This window comes from Gymnoscopelus braueri, assembly GCF_963280865.1.
Source record: "Gymnoscopelus braueri genome assembly, chromosome: 7".
Taxonomy (NCBI): Eukaryota; Metazoa; Chordata; class Actinopteri; order Myctophiformes; family Myctophidae; genus Gymnoscopelus; species Gymnoscopelus braueri.
The window spans coordinates 49,210,100-49,230,358 of NC_137608.1; the positions used below are offsets into that span (position 1 = coordinate 49,210,100).

Sequence of the window (20,259 nt, forward strand, 5' to 3'; positions counted from 1 at the left end):
TAGTTGACTAAATATAAGATTTTAGTCGACTAAATCTGCAGTTGATTTGTCGACTAAAATGTATTTTGGCGGTGCCTTGATGGCGTCATAATGACTGATTTTACACTTGGTTGCGTGCTGAAATTAGCCGATCCAGCCGCTCCAGCTGTTTCATTATTGATTAACATTCACACAGATAATTCTGAGACCAGGTTTTTTTTATCCTCTTAATATAGCTGACTGAGTAGATCAAACCTTGGCATACAAATCCAGTAAACTCTACTGAAACACACCTCGACTTGTCTGAGCTCAGAGGTCCTGTCATTTAGACAGAGGTGTCCTCTGTGGGTGCTGCCGCCTTGTTGTCATCAGGCTTCATGGCTGGAAAGAGCAGCACCTCCTTGATGTTGTTAGAGTCTGTGAGGAACATGGTGAGACGATCAATGCCCATACCCCAACCAGCAGTTGGTGGCAGACCATATTCTAGTGCTGTGCAGAAGGTTTCATCAATTTTCATAGCCTCATCATCACCCTCAGCTTTGGCCTTGGCCTGCTGCTCAAAGAGCTCCCTCTGCCTGCTAGGATCGTTCAACTCCGTGTAGGCATTGCAGATCTCCTTCTTCATCACAAAGAGCTCAAAACGCTCAGTCAGGCCTTTATCCCTGCGGTGCCCCTTTGCAAGAGGGCTCATGATTTGAGGATGGTCACAGATGAAGGTGGGGTTGATGCACGTGACTTCAAGGAATGCTCCCACCAACTTGTCGAGGAGGCGGGCAGTGGTTCTGGGGGGAGGGCATTCCACTCCTTTTTGGGCACACAACTCATCAAAGAACTTACGAGTCTCATCACTGTCATAGGTTTCAGGAGGAGGGAACGTAACATCCATTGTCTTTGCAAGGTCATGCGTCATGATCACTCTTCTGAATGGTGGAGTGAAGTCAATCTCATAAGCCTTTCCCTCTGGACCATCGGGATGATAAGTTATCTTGTACCCACCAGTGATGTACTTCACCATCCCTGACAGAAGTTCCTCTGTGATTTTCATCAAGTCATTGTAATCTGCAAAGGCCATGTAGAATTCGCAAGTGGTGAACTCTGGATTATGAGTGAGATCAATACCCTCGTTTCTGAATTGACGACCAATCTCATACACTCTGTCTAAACCCCCAACCACGAGCATCTTGTGGTAGAGCTCGGGGGCAATTCTCATGAAGAGATCCAAGTCCAGCTCATTGTGATGGGTAACGAAAGGACGAGCCACTGCTCCGCCAGGGATTTGGTTCATCATTGGCGTCTCAACCTCCAAAAATCCCTTCTGGTCCAGGAAGTTGCGCAGGTAAGTGATGATTTTACAACGCGTTACAAACTTCTGCCTCACATAGTCGTTGAGAATCAGGTCCAGGTAGCGCTGGCGGAATCTGGTCTCCTTGTCTTTTAGCCCAGTGTGAAGATGTGGCAACATATGCAAACAGGGTGAAAGTAGAGTCATCTCTATTGGAATGATGCTCAGCTCTCCTTTATCCGTTTTCCCTGGATTACCACGGACACCGACGATATCACCTCGTCGCAGCTTGTTGTTGATGGCTTCAAATTCCTCCTCAGACCTGTAGAACGTTGAGTTTGCCATAACCTGCAACTTGACACCTTCCCCTCGCAAGTCATAGAATAGCAATTTAGCACCAGCTACCCTCTTGGCATGGAGGCGACCCGAGACGTTAAGAACGACATCCGTTAGCTGGTCTTGAGGCTGAAGATGGCTGTATTTCCCAATGAATTCCGTGAGTGACATATCCACATCATATTTATGAGGGTAAGGGTCCTCGCCCATGCCCTTCATTGCCTGGATGGCCTCGGTACGGATCTTGAAGTATTGATTAGGCTCCAGAGTCTCCTCATCCACCCGAAAGTCATAATGAGCTCCTCTGTCGTGGCTTCCCTTCTTCTGCTCCGCTTGCTGTTTAAGTGTAGCTCCTTTCTCAGCTGCCTTCTTCTCAGCTTTCAGTTGCCTTTTTTGCTCATTTTTGCTGAGTTTCCCACAATCTGCCATCTTGTTGCTGAGACTGCCACTGAACAATAGCTCTGAACTTAACCAATATGATGTCTTGCCGGTCTCGATAACGCTAATGATAGTGCTGTGAGTGTTGTCCCTTTTACACTGTTCCGCTGAGCTGGTCAGGTCATCCTGGTGATGCCAAAATCAGAGTCAGTCAAATTTGACAGCTATGACCTTATATGGAGTATGCGATGTCAGACGTAGATGTGTCGGTCAGCTCCATATATGGAGATCTAGGTGATGGTTAACCCATTAAAACCGCCAAAGCATCTGTCATTTTAGATTTTAGCGTTGGCTATAAAAATAGCAGATCTACAAGCTCACAAGCGCACTTAGTGCTGCGCTGCAAGCTTGTACATCTGCTTTTTGAAATCTTTTAACACATCTTCTCTTCTGGGCGTCCCTGGCACAAAACATTTTCAGATCGGGTCGGTGGCCAAATACATATAGTTTTGGGGGTTCTTGGCACAAAAAAGTTTGAGAACTATTGATTTAGAAGGCATTTGTATGTACAGTACTTGACAATGTACTTAGTTACTTCCCACCAGTGCTCAGAGGGGGGGGGGTGTGTGTGTGTGTGTGTGTGCGCAGGCGTTTGTTACGGGAACAGGAGCAGAAAAGCTCATGTTTCCGTTCTAAGCTTAACTTATCTACATTGCAAAATATCCATGTTTAAATATTAACAGTTGTGTGTGTCCAGGGTTTGCTTAGAATGGTGCAATGACGTGTGTGTGTGTTGTGTACTGGTCACTCACAGCAGGTACAGTACATGTTCCAGTTCATATTGACATCACAAGTGTTTCAATTTCATAGTAGTTATTTAATTTATACAGTTCAACGTTACAGGGACAGTGCACAATAATACACTTTTCTGTTTAGAATATTGGTTAATTATTTCTCAACTAGTCCCTCTGCAAGTGTAATCATGACAGCTATAAAAGACCATTAAAATACATTAAGCAATACTGCACTCCATAAAATACTTTAAAACAAGGACAACAATACATAAGCAAAACATGCTTCAGGTTATTGAATAAGTGAATAAGTGCTGTTTTATTTTACAGTTATTTATTCAAATGTATTTGTAATGTTTGTTTGTTTTACACCGAGGACGGCTTTAGAATTAAGTGTTTTAAATAATGCTATAGCGCTATCGTCTGCAGTTTTTGTCTCATGTTGCTATGAGATGCTATTTTTTTAATCCTAATTAAAATCAATCAATCAATCCCCCCACCTGGCTACACTCCCCTGAACACAACCAATTGTGTTCGTATAAGACGGTGGTTTTCAACCAGTGGTCCGGGGACCACCAGTGGTCCTTGGGGAAGTACCAGGGGGTCCCCAGCTAAATTAGTCAACGTAGCGTCACAATCGTTTTAACCACTTAGCTTTGGCTATTCAAAAATAGCAGATATACAAGCTCATAGCGCGGCACCGAGTGCCGCGCTATGAGCTTGTAGATCTGCTATTTTTGAAAAATCTTGAAAATGTGTGCATATCTTTGAATATATGTATCTTTTAAAGCGAACATTTTTAACTCAAATCTTTGCTTCTGGGGGGTCCCTGGAACAAAACATTTTCAGATGGGGGTCCGCGGCCACATGTATATCAATTCAGGGGTCCTTGGCATGAAAAAGGTTGAAAACCACTGGTATAAGATACTCGGCCAAAGCGGATGCACCGCGGTGGGTTCGGACCCCTGAACTCTGCGGTGGTGAACGGCTTACTTTAGCCTCACCGTGCTACATATATATATGTGTGTGTGTTGTGTACCTCAGGTCGCCAGCTCCTGCTGAAGGCGGTGAACAGGGTGTGGACCGAACTCATGCACAGCAAGCGTCAGATGCTGGAGGACATCTTCAAGGTGTCCCTGCCCACCAACGACAGGGGACACGTGGACATCGCCACGGCCCGGCCCGCCCTGGAGGAGCCCGCCGTCAAGAGCTGGCAGAACCACCTGGGTGAGGATGCACGTTGGCCGTGTGTGTGTGTGTGTGTGTCTGTGTGTTAGTACATGAGAAAGAGGAAGGACATGCACATCCCATGTCCTTCCTCGGTTGACGGCTTTAACACATTCCACGCCAGAGTTTAATCTCATAATGTACTCACCAGTGCCAGCGTTTTATTGTTGTTTTTTTGTTTTCTTCACGTCGCCACAGACAAAGTTAAATCCGTTATAATCGCGCATTCAACTCTTTGTAAACACACAAGCGATCCGTCTGAGTCCACCAGTGAAGACCGCATGAAAATCCGATCCGCCATCTTGTAGTTACAACGGTTTATGTTAAACGGCGATCAGCGACGAGAAAAACTACAACCGAGAAAATTGCGGTTTGGTGTCAGCTTTAGAATGGAAGCGGGTGGGATCGGAAAAACCGGATCCCGGATAATTCCGTTTCCGGCGGTGCTACAATGAAATGTGTCGTATCGAACGAGGCCTACAATGCAATGTGAACTTAAAAAAAAAAAAAAAAAAAAAAAGACCAGAGTCGTAGATCTACGCGACTGGCACGTGGCGGCTTTAAATAGGTTCGCGTAGATATACGCGACTGGCACTCAATGTGTTAACTCATTCACTGCCTCTGACGTAATTGACGTAATTATTCCCGTTTACTAATACTGCCAATGACGTAAAAAACGTTTGTTTTTTTTTGACCCAAAGACCAAGGAGATATGATTTTTCGAAGATCTAGACTGTTCTAGACCATCCACTTCCTTGCTAACTTAAAACTTAAAAATTCTGTATCTCGGCTCCTGAGTACTTTTTTTTTCAATGAAAAATCTCTGGCAGTGGGCAAACGCGGCCAGCAATAATTGTGGCAGTGAATGAGTTCAAATAAGAATTTAAAACAAATACATGTTAAACTGTAGGATGTTCAAAAAGGGCACAGGATGAAGTTAAAAACATATCTAGTCCTATCCCTTATTGCTCAACAACCAAATAACATTTAGAAATACAATTTCGAAAATCTATGTAATGAAAATACTATGAAGACAAGAAACAAACGGAAACAAAAACAAAACAAACAAAGAAAACACAATGTTCTGCTTCAGAGCTTAATGCAATATCCTTTCAATATGTTGTTTTTTTTTCACTACTGGTGTTCCATAATTCAACCCCTTTAACCCATTAAGACCTGAAACGTATCTGTGTCACTTAAAATTTCTTTGGCTATTCAAAAATAGCAGATATACAAGCTCATAGCGCGGCACCGAGTGCCGCGCTATGAGCTTGTAGATCTGCTATTTTTTTTTTTTTTTTTTTTTTTTTTAAACTGTTAGGATTTAGAAAACATTTTTAAGAATTGCCTCAGGTCTTAATGCTGTGATACAGTGAAGCTTTGAATTTGTTCTTACTATTTTTCATTTGTTCTTGCCGAATAAATAACGAATGCCTTAGTGCTGTGTCTCTTTAGTTAACAGAAAAGATATGTTAATTGTTTTGTTCTATCACTTCCAGTTGTTTTGTACAAAATATATTTGTTTTTAATAGATAAATACAAGTTCTCTCTTTCTCTCTCGCTCCCTCTTATGATCAGTCCACGAGAAGAAGTACATTAGTCGTGGAGAGGCGGTGGTCCCGGCCACTCAGTCTAAGCTGTCCAGGGTCAGCAGTGGCTTCGGTTTGTCCAAGCTGACGGGGGTCCGTCGAAGCAAGAAGGACAACAGCCTCAATAAGAATAACCTGTCTGCACAGGTATGCACACGCACGCACACACACACACACACACACAGTGGTGGAAAGTAACTAAGTACATTTACTCAAGTACTGTACTTAAGTACAATTTTGAGGTATTTGTACTTTACTTGAGTATTTCCAATTTCCAATACTTTTACTTCTACTCCACTACATCTCAGAGGCAAATATTGTACTTTTACTCCACTACAATTATTTGAAAACTTTAGTTACTAGTTACTTTTCAGATATAAATTATGATATAATGAAACATACATTAACCACTTTAGCCCTATTTTATACATAGGCCATTTGAAAATAGCAGATCTACAAGCTCACAACGCGTCGCATCGCGACGCGTTGTGAGCTTGTAGATCGGCTATTTTCAAATATTTAGTACTTTTACTTTTGGTACTTTAAGTACATTTTGATGCCAATACTTTTGTACTTTTACTCAAGTACATTTTTAATTTTGGATTTTTACTTGTAACAGAGTATTTTTATATTGCAGTATTGGTACTTTTACTTAAGTACAGAATTTGAGTACTTTTTCCACCACTGCACACACCTCCTGTTTTCGCTCTACATTGAATAACGTTACAGAAAATAGCCTTTCTACAAGCTCACAATGTAGTGCGTTGCATTGCAACGCGTCATGATCTTGTGGCTCTGGTGAGTAAATTAGACATACTGTAAGGGGCCTTTCTTGGGTGACATTATAACTACTAGGGGTCCCTAGCTAAATGATGGATTGTTCATTTTCACCATTATCCCATGTACAAGTTTCACTGTTATCTTTTATATCTACAGTACACAGACTGAATTCTGGACCAAATGACAGATCATATCTGTACCATACCATGATTTGTAAAAAAAATAAAAAAAAAATCTTAGATTGGGGTCCCAGAGATTAAAAAAAAAAACTATTTTCTTCTTCTTCTCCCTTCCTTAAAAAAATAAACAAAAAGAATTTGGAGAAAACACCTGTAAACCAGTGACGTAACAATAAAGTTGATTCTCCATTCATATTCGTCTTCCTTGTAATTAAAAGGGTTGAGAATCGCTGACTGACAATAAGCTTGTAATGTGCTAAAACTGGTGTCACAAAAGTTAAGCTAAAGGTCTGGTAGTGTCAGTGAAGCTTGCATGACGGTAACCTGGTGGTCGTTGTCATCGACAGGAGACTTTCCAGTGGATGTTCACCCACATCGCCGTGCTACGAGACCTGGTGTCCATGCAGAACAAAGAGCACCACGAGGTACTGGAAGACATGATACACTCAACTCAACTCAAAGTGTGTTTATAGTATAGAGCACATTTAACATGACCAGCTCAACCAAAGTGTGTTTATAGAGCACATTTAACATGACCAGCTCAACCAAAGTGTGTTTATAGAGCACATTTAACATGACCAGCTCAACCAAAGTGCCATACAAGTTAAAACAAAACAAAAAGGAATACAATATAAACAAAACATTAGCATATAATACAAATGAAGGGGAAAACAAGATGGGGGTATATAATCGACTTAATTTATTTGTCTGGTTAAGCCCTATATTATGCTTCATAGTATATATATATATATATATATATATATATTTTATGCTATATTATGCTTGAAGTAATTGTGATATTAACCCATCAAAAGCGGGAAAGCATCTTGTCATTTTAGATTTTAACCATTTTAACCATTCTTTTATACTTTGGCTATTCAAAAATAGCAGATATACAAGCTCATAGTGCGGCACGAGTGCTGTGCTATGAGCTTGTAGATCTGCTATTTTTTTTAAATCATGAATATAAGTGCAAATCTTTGAATATATATATGTTTTAAGGCGAACATTTTCAACTCAAATCTTTGCTTCTGTGGGTCCTTGGAACAAAATCTTTTGAGACGGGGGTCCGTGGCCAAATACATTTTTTTGGGGGGGCCTTGACATGAAAAAGTTTGAGCACCACTGATATAAAGCAACATGCGTTTTTCAGAAAACTGTTTTAGAATTTAGAAGACATTTTTTAGAATTGGCCTAATGGGTTAACATGAAATCATATCACCAGTGGTGGAAAAAGTACTCAAATTCTTTACTTAAGTAAAAGTACCAATAATACTGCAATATAAAAGTACTCTGTTACAAGTAAAAGTTAAGAATTCAAAATTTACTTGAGTAAAAGTACAAAAGTATTGGCATCAAAATGTACTTAAAGTACCAAAAGTAAAAGTACTAAATATTTGAAAATAGCCGATCTACAAGCTCACAACGCGTCGCATCGCGACGCGTTGTGAGCTTGTAGATCTGCTATTTTCAAATAGCCTAGGCATAAAATAGGGCTAAAGTGGTTAATTTATGTTTCATTATACTGTATCATAGTTTATATTTGAAAAGTAACTAGTAACTAAAGTTTGCAAATAATTGTAGTGGAGTAAAAGTACAATTGCCTCTGAGATGTAGTGGAGTAGAAGTATTGGAAATTGGAAATACTCAAGTAAAGTACAAATACCTCAAATTTGTACTTAAGTACAGTACTTAAGTAAATGTACTTAAATGTGTTTTCCATCACTGCATATCACCCAGACCTAACAACAAAACGATCCTCCTCCTCTTCCTCCTCCTCTTCCTCCAGCGTCAGCAGAACGCTCTGAAGTACGTGACGGAGGAGTGGGCGGCCATCGAGTACGAGCTGCTGCGGGAGCGCGGCCTGTGGGGCCCGCCCATCGGCTCCAGTCTGGACAAGTTCGTGCTGGAGATGACGGAGGGGCCGTGCCGCATGAGGAAGAAGATGGTCCGCAACGACATGTTCTACATCCACTACCCCTACGTCCCCGAGCCAGAGCCCAGCACCAACCCTCTACAGGTTAGAGTCTATACAGCCACTATTAGGGATGTTAACAACTTTTTTTTTGGGGGGGGGGGGGGAATGAAAGTTACCAGTGGTGGAAAAAGTACTGCCATTTTTTACTTAAGTAAAAGTATCAATACCTCAATGTAAAAGTACTCTGTTACAAGTAAAAGGCCTGTGTTCAAAATGTTACTTGAGTAAAAGTACAAAAGTATTGGCATCAAAATATACTTAAAGTACCACAAGTAAAAGTACTAAAATGTTTGAAAATAGCTGATCTACAAGCTCACAACGCGTCGCGATGCGACGCGTTGTGAGCTTGTAGATCGGCTATTTTCAAATAGCCTGGGTATAAAATAGAGCTAAAGTGGTTAATGTATGATTTATAATATAATAATTGATATCTACAAAGTAACTAGTAACTAAAGTTTTCAAATAATTGTAGTGGAGTAAAAGTACAATATTTGCTGCTGAGATGTAGTGGAGTAGAAGTAAAAGTATTGAAAATGGAAAATACTCCAGTAAAGTAAAAAATCCTCAAAATTGTACTTAAGTACAGTACTTGAGTAAATGTACTTAGTTACTTTACACCACTGAAAGTTACTGGTATGGTGTGTGTGATATCAAATATATCAAATGTGAGCTTACCATAATCACATTAATCATATTCCATCATGTTGAAGGGCTTTTGGAGAGAAATGAGACAGACTCCATAGGGCACTGCAGAGGGGAGATGTGGGCGTGTCTGTGTCCAGCTGATGCTCGTTGACGCTCGTTAATGTTATGTACATCAAGGCAATTGTGTTATTGCACTCATTTTCGGTTTCGGACAAGAATTTTCCTTTTGATTTAAAAAAAAAACGCCGCTTATCAATTAATCGAATAATCGATAATTTGCATCCCTATCCACTATGCATACGTCCCTGAGCCAGAACCCAGCACCAACCCTGCACAGCAGAGTGAAAGTCATGTGCTTACAAAAAAATAAAAGGAAAGGAAAAACTCCAAACAATGTACTGAGTTACTGTCCACCACGGTTTATAATGGCCTTTTTAATGTAATAGTTGTTTATCTACACCATCTAGAACAGCGTGGTCATGTGATGCTGTGTGGTGTCCTTGTTCTGGCACTGCTGTTGAAAGACAAATGGAGCTTTGTTTGTTCGACCAATATCCCGTCATCCTCTCTGTGTGCCACGGGCTCCGACTCCACTCCTAAATGCTTTGGTCCTCCTCCTGGTGCTCCAGAAAGAATGCCTGGCATTCAGCCTGGTTTAGTCACCCAAACATGTAGTCAACAACTCAGTCAACAGTTTTTTAAAGGTGCTGTAATTGATATTATTTTGTTAAGACAAAAGGTTATTATTATTGTTTGTGTGTGTGTGTGTGTGTGTGTGGGGGGGGGGGGGTGTTACAATTTTAGTTACAGCTACTTTTGGTCAGCTAGCTTTGAAAAAGCCTCTTATCAATTTGCATGGATGGCTTTCTCAAAAACATTTATCAACAAATGTTATACAGTATGTATTGGGGGTCCCTGCTTCGTCTCTCTCTCTCTTTCTCTCTCTCATCAAAAGGGTCCTTTGCCTGAAAAACATTGAAGACCCTTGCGAGAGTGTTTTTTTGTTTGTTTGTAATCAATTCATTTGTTTATAAAAATGTTTTAAAAGCTATTAAAAACAGGGCTTTTCGATTATTCGATTCATCGAAAAAATTATCGATATAATAATCGCTAAGACAATAACGGATAGTCGCAGCCCCTAATGTCTTCCAAGGAGTGGTCTTAACAGTGTGTCGTTCTGTTTCTAGAGCCCTCATCCCCCTAAGGTGCCCCTGTTAGCCACAGCATCAGCAGCAAGGGGTGCTGTTTTCACCCAGGTAGCTTATCGTGGAACATATGGATGAAGATTTAAAACCTTGTCTAACTTAACTGCATGGTGATTTTTTTTTTTAATGAATGTAGTGGACCGTGTGAGGTGTGTGCCTAATGCCAGAGGTTTAGGTTGGGTGCAGATTACAGGATAATCTGGCCAGATTTGGGGCTGTTTTGCATCGCCCTGCGATTCGTTTCATCTGATAAACTGCTCACATTGTCCGGGCATTCTCCAGGCCGTTCCTCTGCTTTTGTGGACATGGCTTCCAGTTGGGTTACATTTGATCCCTTGCAGTATCTTAGCTACAGACAGCCACAGATAACACAAGATCAGATAAGATAAGACCTTTATTGATCCCGCGAGGGAATTTCAGTCGGAGGAAAAGCCTGCTATCCGTTATTAAATGGCCCGTGTGATCCGGTCTAGGCCGCGCCAAAAAAAAAAACTTTGTTTTGGTTCTCCCTTTTTTTTTCCCCCAATCGCTATTTAAATGGAATAGAATTTCCCCGTGGGATAACAAAGGTAGACGCTAAATAGTCTCCGGAAAGTACACTCACATTTATATTTATTTTGTATTTTTTTTAAATAACCTTAACTACGCCGCATCAAGGATTTTATTAGGTAGGCCCTATTACAATGCCCTTGATCGCGGCCAGAGTTATTTTGGGGTGTGGCTTGCGTGTTCTGGGCCGCCTGATGACGCGGATGACGCTCCTGGTGACGTAGGGTTGGCTTCAACCCGAAAAAAAGGTATTGATCCCAGGCTAGTCGCCAAAGGCAGCACCGCAGTTACAGACCGCGAAAGACAGTCTGAAGGTCCTTACACACCGGGGCGATTTTTTCATGCGAATAATACTTTTTTTTTAAAAACCTTATAAAGTCAATGCAAGCTTACATGGAGCGAAAAAGCGTCTTTTAATTATTCGGAACGAGTCAGAATTTTGCGTATATTCGCCGGTGTGTAACCGCCTTAAAGGTCCTTACACACCGGGGCGATTTTTTTCATGTGGATAATACGTTTTTTTTTTTAACCTTATAAAGTCAATGCAAGCTTCCACACCAGTTTCGCGGAGCGAAAAAAGCGTCTTTTAATTATTCGGAACGAGTCCGAATTTTGCGTATATTCGCATATTCGCCGGTGTGTAACCGCCTTTAGACTATTGCATTTCCCTTTGGGGGGGTAGCATGTCATTTCTCTCCTGCCCCACAATCTCATCTGTGGATGGGGTGTGAGTGGTTGTCCATGATAGCATCCAGCTTCCTCGCTGTACACATCTTCGCCGCCTCCTTACACCCTGTCCAGGGTAGTCCCAATGATGGAGCCAGCTTTCCTGACCAACCTGTTCAGGATGCTTGTGTCCCCGCCGGCATTAAGACCTGGAACGCATCAGTGTCACTTTTTGATTTGAGCTAAAAAAGCATTATTTTACACTTTGGCTCTTCAAAAATAGCAGATCTACAAGCGCTACGAGCTTGTAGATCTGCTATTTTTGAAAAATCGAGAAAATGTGTGCAAATTCATATATTTATTATTCTTTTAAAGCGAACATTTTAACTCAAATCTTTGCTACTGGGGGTCTCTGGAACAAAATATTTTGAGATGGGGGTCGGCGGCCCAATACATATAATTTTGGGGGTCCTTGACATGAAAACGTTTTTCAGAAAACTGTTAAGGTCATTACACACCGGCGAATATGCGAATATACGCAAAATTCGGACTCGTTCCGAATAATTAAAAGACGCTTTTTCGCTTTGCTTTTTCGCTTCGCTTTTTTGCTTCGCTTTTTCGCTCCATGTAAGCTTGCATTGACTTTATAAGGTTTTAAAAAAAACATATTATTCGCATGAAAAAAATCGCCCCGGTGTGTAAGGACCTTTTATGGATCTTAATGGGTTAATGGAGCCCCCCTGCACTAGCCATTACAGACCACGATCTCCACCTCCCCACGTATGACGCCGGGGACCACACATACATTTATGTTGGACGCTAGTCGAAAAGTGTCGTGGCTACAGGAAGAGTGAGGCTTTGAAACATTGTGTGCTGCATCCTTTGCACATTCAGTGCATGTAAAGTAATCAAACATGTTTGAGTGAAATCAACCATGCCTGGTATTTCGTTTTGAAACGACTTGAAGAGGGTATCTCTGTTTAAAACTCTTCTGGCGTCATTTTAACATCCACTCTGGCTGTTTTGTGCATCCAATATTTAGATATTTGAAATTAATTTGCCCCCCTCCTGGTCATATACTGTATAAGCCCATTAAACTCCATGTTAAGGTATCGTAAAATGGGGTCATTTTACGATACCTTATTATTATTATTATGATTGTTATTATTCAATTCCTAACAATAGGAATTGAAAAAAATTTAATGAAAAAGGTAATCGAAAAATTACACCATGCATTAGAAGGACAATATCAGTCACCACAACCAGGGAGTGGGACATGTTTTCAGTGAGTCTTAACAAGTTAGCTTTCACTTCACTTCACTTTGCAAGTTTTTATTTTGATCATTTTTACTATGCAAAAAATAACAATATGCTCCATTCGCATAAAACAATAATAATAAATAAATATAACATAGTTATGACCAAAAAAGGTATAAGCTGAAGCTAAAATAGCTTATTTTGCTTACCCTTTCAACACTTACATACATGACAATTTAGGAAAATAATTTCAGTATCAAAAAAGTAAAAAGAAAAGAAAAAACAGAAGAAACAAACAGAAATACAGAAACAAAGGATTTTGCCTCATAATACATAATAACAATAAACAATACAATGCATGATCACATGTATTGTTATACATGTAATACATGATTTTTTATATTATAACATTATTATTTTTTGTTTTATTTTTGTTCTAGTTTAATTTTATAATAATACATGATCATATAACCTCTCTATACATGTTAATAGTCTTGTTTTTAAACATTTTTTTAAACATATAGATTGAACTGCATAACCTTAATTCCCCTTCACAGCAGTTCCACAAGCTTATATACTGTAGGATCAAATCTAGATCTAGATATCTAATTGAATCAATTAACTTTTGAGGTGCACTCACAAGTCCAGAGCAGACGTTAAAATGACCCCATACGTTTTATAAAGTGAAATGTCCCTTTAATAAGTCTTGTTTTGCATGTGGATGATGCCAGCGTCTTTCTTTTTTCTTCTGTGTATCAGAAGCCGGTGCGGTACCGTCGGGCCATCAGCTACGACAGTAAGGAGTACTACGTGCGTCTGCTGTCTGGAAACCCCGGCATGTACCAGCACTCTGTGGAGCACAGCACCGAGGGCGAGACCGGCACCCAGCACGAACCCGAGACCCACGGAGAGGACACCATCGCCAGGGTCAAAGGTGAGGACAGGGGGAACAACACTAGAATCAACAGGGACAAACCCCACTCATTTTCGTTGCCGTCGGGCAGAAACCTTCTATCTCCATATTTCATCTTTTCAAGGGTTTTCATCCTAAATTAATATCTCTGTTATACTTTTATTGTATGACAGTGTTGCACTAAAGTAAAAGAAAAAAAGTTTTTAAAAAAGTGATCTACAAGCAGTGGTGGAAAAAGTACTAAAATTCTTTACTTAAGTAAAAGTACCAATACTGCAATATAAAAATACTCTGTTACAAGTAAAAGTCCAGAATAAAAAATTTACTTGAGTAAAAGTACAAAAGTATTGGCATCAAAATGTACTTAAAGTACCAAAAGTAAAAGTATTAAATATTTGAAAATAGCCTAGGTATAAAATAGGGCTAAAGTGGTTAATGTATGTTTCATTATATCATAGTTTATATCAGAAAAGTAACTAGTAACTAAAGTTTTCAAATAATTGTAGTGGAGTAAAAGTACAATATTTGCCTCTGAGATGTAGTGGAGTAGAAGTAAAAGTATAGACAATTGGAAATACTCCAGTAAAGTAAAAGTACCTCAAAACTGTACTTAAGTACAGTACTTGAGTAAATGTACTTAGTTACTTTACACCACTGTCTACAAGCTCACAATGAGTCGGGACACGTTGTGAGCTTGTAGGTGAGTATCACCTACAATATTTTTTATCAAAAACAAAGTGTTGGCAGTAATGTAAAGTATATATGACGTGTACATGAATTGAACTGTGAGGATAGTACTGGTGTAGTCAATAGAGCCAACCATGCATTAACAGCACTATGGGTGTTGAATTATGGTCTCCAGGCCTGTTGAAGGCTCCTCCTTTTTTATTATTAATAGTTTCATTATTATTAGTTTATAGTTTTATTTCGTTTTGACTTTGTTTTCATTTTCAGTTCGTTATAATTTGTTTTTAAAGTGGGGTTGCTAGTTTTTCTTTGTAAGGTTAGTTTTATTGTATTAGTATTGTAATATGGGTTAGTCAGGGGCAAGATTAAAAAAGTTCAGAAGAATAGTACAAATTGTGATTTACAAGCCCTCCATGCAGCCCCCCATTACAATCACATCATCTCTTATTGTGAACTTGTAGATCGGCTATTTTCACAATTTTTGAAGAAAACTATTGGCTATTGACTAAAACTAAGGACAATTTGCTCTATGATTTTAGATTGTTTTGTAAAACACATTTCAGTTTGTTAGTTTTTAGTGAACTATAATACTCCTCTTGTGGTCTCCAGGCCTGGTGAAGGCTCCTCTGAAACGCTCTCGCTCCACGGCCGACGGAGCGGACGAGGACAGCCAGGAGCAGCTCCAGGAGCAGCTGCTGCTGGAGTCGGGAGGACTGGAGGAGGAGCAGAAGACTGACAACACCTCCCTGCTGCGCCTCCTTGAGGAGGGGGAGAAGGTCTGACTCAAAAAAAATACTGGCCTGCTCTGTTTTCTGTGTTCATATGTGTTGTGCCATTTTTTCAACATCTTTCCAGATTTAATTAACCCATTCAATCCGGGGTCACATCTCTGTCATTTTAGAGTTCTTTGGCTATTCAAAAATAGCAGATATACAAGCTCATAGCGCGGCACCGAGTGCCGCGCTATGAGCTTGTAGATCTGCTATTTATTTTTTATCGTGAAAATTTGTATTTGAATATATATATTTTCAAAGGGAACATTTTTGATTTAATCTTTGCTTCTGGGGGTCCCTATTACAAAATATTTTGAGATGGGGTCTGTGGCCAAATACATATCATTTTGGGAGTCACACTTGACATGGAAAAAGTGTGAGAACCACTGATAGCTCATAGCGCGCTATGAGCTTGTATATCTGCTATTTTTGAATAGCCAAAAAAAATCTAAAAATGACACAGATTCTTTCCCCGATCTAAATGTGTTAAAATAACCTCACCGTAAAGAGGAGGAAGAATAGTGTCTTCCTCTGTATGGGTTTCGTCTTCACGGTGAAGAGAAATGACCTTGGTGTAATTCGAGGAGACACGTGCTCATTGGCATAACAACTAAATTGGGGGAAAAAAGCTTTGCACGCAGGTCTCTGGAATACAGCCATTTGGTCTTATTTATAAGTTTGTTTTCCCAACAATGGTTTGAACACGTGTGTGTGTGTGTGTGTGTGTGTGTGTGTGTGTGTGTGTGTGTGTGTGTGTGTGTGTGTGTGTGTGTGTGTGTGTGTGTGTGTGCGCGCGCGCGCGCCATTTGTTTTCCCAATGACATAGATAAGTAATTAACCCATTAAGACCCGAAGAAGCATTTGTGTCACATTTTCATTTGAGCTAAAAAGCATTATTTTACACTTTGGGCTATTCAAAAATAGCAGATCTACCAAGCTCATAGCGCGGCACCGAATGCCGCGCTACGAGCTTGTAGATCTGCTATTTTTTTTAAAACGTGAAAATGTGTGCAAATCTTTGAATATATATTGTTTAAAACGAACATTTTTAACTCTATTCTTTGCTTCTGGGGGTCCCTGGAACAACATATTTTGAGATACATATAATTTTGGGGGTCCTTGACATGAAAAAGTGTGAGAACCACTGATATAGAAACATATGTTTTTTTCAGGATTCTGTTGGGATTTAGAAGACATTTTGTAGAATCAGCCCCATAAATGTGTGTGTTTTGCGTGGAACAGATCCAGCACATGTACCGCTGTGCGCGGGTGCAGGGCCTGGACACCAGCGAGGGCCTGCTGCTGTTCGGGAAGGAACACTTCTACGTGATCGACGGCTACACCATGACCGTCTCCAGGGAGATCCGAGACATCGACACGCTGCCTGCAAAGTAGGTCTAACACTGCTGGGTCTTAACTATGCACTGGGGGTGCAACGGTTAATTTAACTAATTATTTCAATCGGTCGTAACAAATAATCAATAATTAAATCAAATAAAAAGGAATCGGAAAACGTAATAATAAAATAAAAATAATGGAAAAAAAAATGTACAAGCTCACAAGATGTTCACATTGCGATGCGTTCTGAGTTTGTAAATGTTGATATAAAAAAATTGAATATGAAAAAACGAATTAAGTGATTGATCGCTAAGAAAATAATCAATAATTGCAGCCCTACTATGCACTGATCTCGCTGGACACTGTCAAATGTTTTTTTTTTCCCCCCCAAAAAAAAACCCCCCCAAAAGAATAGTGGGGACTTTTTGAAACTTTTAAATGATTTATACCTTTTTGAAATACTTAACTTTTTAAAACTTTGATTGTACACTGGAAGTCAATGGATGACATCACCCATTTTCGAGATCGAGTCCACGAGTCTAGTTAGTTAGCTCGATCTCCATTTTTAGATTTTATTTATTTTATGCTGTGCTTCTGTGCGTAGGTGATTAGCCATCTATAAGAGGGTGTGTCCGTCTGTGTTTTTCCGGAGCTAATCACACAAAGTGGCCAGACCGATCAGCGCCAAATGTCTCATGTACGCTGACAATAGGCCACAGAAACGGTTAAAAACAGCTTAACTACTTGAGACCTAGAATCGCTATTCTAGGCGGAAACATTTGCCAAAAATAGCAGAACTACAAGCTCACAACGCGCCACAGTGTGACGCGTTGTGAGCTTGTAGATCTGCTATTTCCGGATTACAGATTCAGTGTAGGGATAGGTATAGGGTATATAAGGTTTAAGTCTTAAACTTTAAACTTTGAATGAATCATCAGTTAAAATTGTGTGTGTGTGTGTGTGTGTGTGTTTAGCTTGTATGAAGCCATCATCCCCAGAGGAGCCAGACAGGGTCAGAGCCAGCTGAAGAGAACCTGCAGCATCTTTGCCTATGAAGACATCAAGGAGGTTCACAAGAGACGCTACCTCCTGCAGGTATTCACGCACGCACACACACACACACACACCACTGACTATGTTTACAGCAACAGTGGCTCAGGAGGTGGTGTGATTGTTTGGAGCCCAACTCTTCTTGGCTTTGTGACAAAGTGTTCTTGAACCCCTAACCCCCTAGAATAGGGGTTAAAAGCTATAACAACCTGATAAATGGGTGTACCAACATTTCTCAGTTGATCCTTATGTAATGACGTAGAATCCATTTCTGCTGCTTAGGACATTTTTGTATCGTGCATAGTTAATGAGATGATTTGCATATTTGAATAAACTAGCAGAAATAACGAGTTGAGGTCATGGTGGTTTTCTGGTATAAGAATTAACATTTTATCTCATTCAGGTGTAAGGATATTTACAGTGTAACCATTGGGTTGTAGATCTGCTATTTTTGAATAGCCAATGCTAACATCTAAAATGACAGATGCTTTCCCGGTTTTAATGGGTTTTAATAGTCCTACTGAGCATGGAACAATGGTCTCTACACTTGCCTATATGAAATAACACCTACAAAAACATTAAGATAAAAGAATGGTCACATACTAACATATCAGCCATAAGCCATATTGCTGATATGGCCTATCACCCTCTCAGTCCCTCAGGCTGGCCATCTTATGAGATACGATGATGCTATTATTATTGCGCTGTCTTGTTGATAATAACTGGGACTTGACTGTGGTGTTTTCAGCCCATGGCAGTGGAGGTGTTCTCCGCGGACGGAAGGAACTACCTGTTGGCATTCCAGAAAGGAGTCCGCAACAAAGTCTACCAAAGGTGCACTTTTCAGCATCAATATGATCATCTAGGCCTGTCCTGTGTCCACACCAGAATAATTAACTATAGAGATGATGATGATAATGTGAGCAGCACGGATACTGCTATCGTTCTGTAAGCATGTTGAATGTGAGTAATGTGTCGATTCAGTTGGATTTTGACAATGACTGTCGTGAATGTTTCTGTCGCGCTTCGAATTGCTTTGAAAGTGATCCCAACGATTTTGTTCATTATAGTCGTGGCATGGACTTGAGTTACAATTATTTTTTTAAACGGCATAATTGGCTTTCTTTAGTTATCATTATAGTTATCGTTCTTGGTGTGGACAGCCATTAAATCTGGTAGTGTGAATGTTTGATTTCCTGTAATGTTATATACTTTGTTGTCTACAACTTATTTCCTGCTCAACTGTGTCACAGTAAGGATATTTACCACTTTGAACCACTTTATTTACCACTTTTGTAAATGACACAGAGGTTCTGATCGTCCTGCAGGTTTTTAGCTGTGGTTCCCTCGCTGGCCGACAGCTCCGAGTCCGTCTCAGGCCAGAGACCCAACACCAGTGTGGAGCAAGGGTAACACTTTTTTTTATTGTAACACTACAACTTCTCCACGTGTCCTTCCACGTTGAATAAAATAGCATACACAGTAAGTTCTTGAGTGGTGATTTAACCTTTGCTACTGTAAAACAAGTCACTGGGACAGAGGACTTTGCTGTGTAGAAGCGTTGTTGTCCTCGTTGACTTCTTTCTTTCTTGCCTGTGGATAAGTGCCTTTGACAAAATCTATAACGTAACAAAAAGTTGTTAGCTTGTAGATCTGTTCTTTTGGGCAAGAGACTCCGTCGTTCTACGGAGTAAGATTATGGCATAACTAAGCACCTGTTGTGATACCTAGAGTCATACGTTTTGGTAAGGGTTCCTTTATTTTCACGGGTACGTATTTCTCTTTGGAATGACCCTGACGTTTTAATGCTGGACCATCTTATTTTATTATTTTAGTTTTTTGTCTTATGTTTTATAATTGTTTGTTCTAACTTGTGTGTCATTTAAAATTTGGACTATTTATTTTACTGGTGCCTCGCCATCTAGTATGGTTTCACTGGCAGCACCACATTGGATATAAGAATGTAATTATACTTGTACGTGTAATCCTGGGCATGATTTATGTTCTGTTCTAGTCAATCAACTACTCTACTCTGTGTTCCAGGTCTGGACTGCTCAGCACGCTGGTCGGAGAGAAATCAGTCACTCAGAGATGGGAGGTAGGTACAGTAGCTGATGTAGGGCTCACATCATAGGATTAGTTGGATCCTGTCAGCACTTGTCTCTTAAAACAATTCCCCCAAGTCCCCAAACCATTGATGTATGGATCTTGTGTTGTCCCCGCCAGCGAGGAGAGATCAGTAACTTCCAGTACCTGATGCATTTGAACACGTTGGCCGGTCGCTCCTACAACGACCTGATGCAGTACCCCGTCTTCCCCTGGATCCTGGCCGACTATGACTCTGAGGTATCAGAACATGACAGCACCCTAAACACCAGGGTGTCAAACAGCCTATGGGAACAAACCTTATTCACCACCATTTATCATGTGTTGTACCTATATGGCAGCAACTCTATCCCTCCCTGGCCTGTACCTTAAAGGGATAGTTCACCCAAAACAAATTACTTTTTTCTATCGAATAGTCATATATATATTTTTTTGTCTCATTCCTAAGCCAGGCAGCGGTTCCGGTAGGAGACACAAAGGAGACTCGTTGTGTCTCCTACCGGAACTGCTGCCGGTCATCAATTTATTGGCTTAGGAATGTGACAAAAACT

At 40.3% G+C, this 20,259-nt stretch overlaps 2 protein-coding genes across 7 annotated transcripts in view; one reads left to right on the top strand and one right to left on the bottom strand.

The window, feature by feature from the left end:
* wdfy3 (WD repeat and FYVE domain containing 3) overlaps nt 1–20,259 on the top strand; it is a 195,431-nt gene that overhangs the window by 156,999 nt on the left and 18,173 nt on the right. For all 6 annotated transcript variants that reach the window (XM_080434107.1, XM_080434102.1, XM_080434104.1 and 3 more), the window contains 12 exons: nt 3,811–3,993; nt 5,572–5,729; nt 6,889–6,966; nt 8,331–8,561; nt 13,601–13,775; nt 15,051–15,217; nt 16,457–16,605; nt 17,527–17,647; nt 18,351–18,436; nt 18,931–19,011; nt 19,646–19,700; nt 19,829–19,948. In XM_080434107.1, the coding sequence (XP_080290233.1) occupies nt 3,811–3,993; nt 5,572–5,729; nt 6,889–6,966; nt 8,331–8,561; nt 13,601–13,775; nt 15,051–15,217; nt 16,457–16,605; nt 17,527–17,647; nt 18,351–18,436; nt 18,931–19,011; nt 19,646–19,700; nt 19,829–19,948 (1,604 nt within the window). The remainder of the gene's footprint in view (nt 1–3,810; nt 3,994–5,571; nt 5,730–6,888; nt 6,967–8,330; nt 8,562–13,600; nt 13,776–15,050; nt 15,218–16,456; nt 16,606–17,526; nt 17,648–18,350; nt 18,437–18,930; nt 19,012–19,645; nt 19,701–19,828; nt 19,949–20,259) is intronic.
* Nucleotides 305–2,026, bottom strand: LOC308088248 (lysine--tRNA ligase-like; the record flags this gene model as incomplete). The annotated part of the gene is made up of 1 exon (XM_080432652.1): nt 305–2,026. One exon carries the CDS (start codon nt 2,024–2,026, stop codon nt 305–307), a length of 1,722 nt encoding a protein of 573 aa, XP_080288778.1.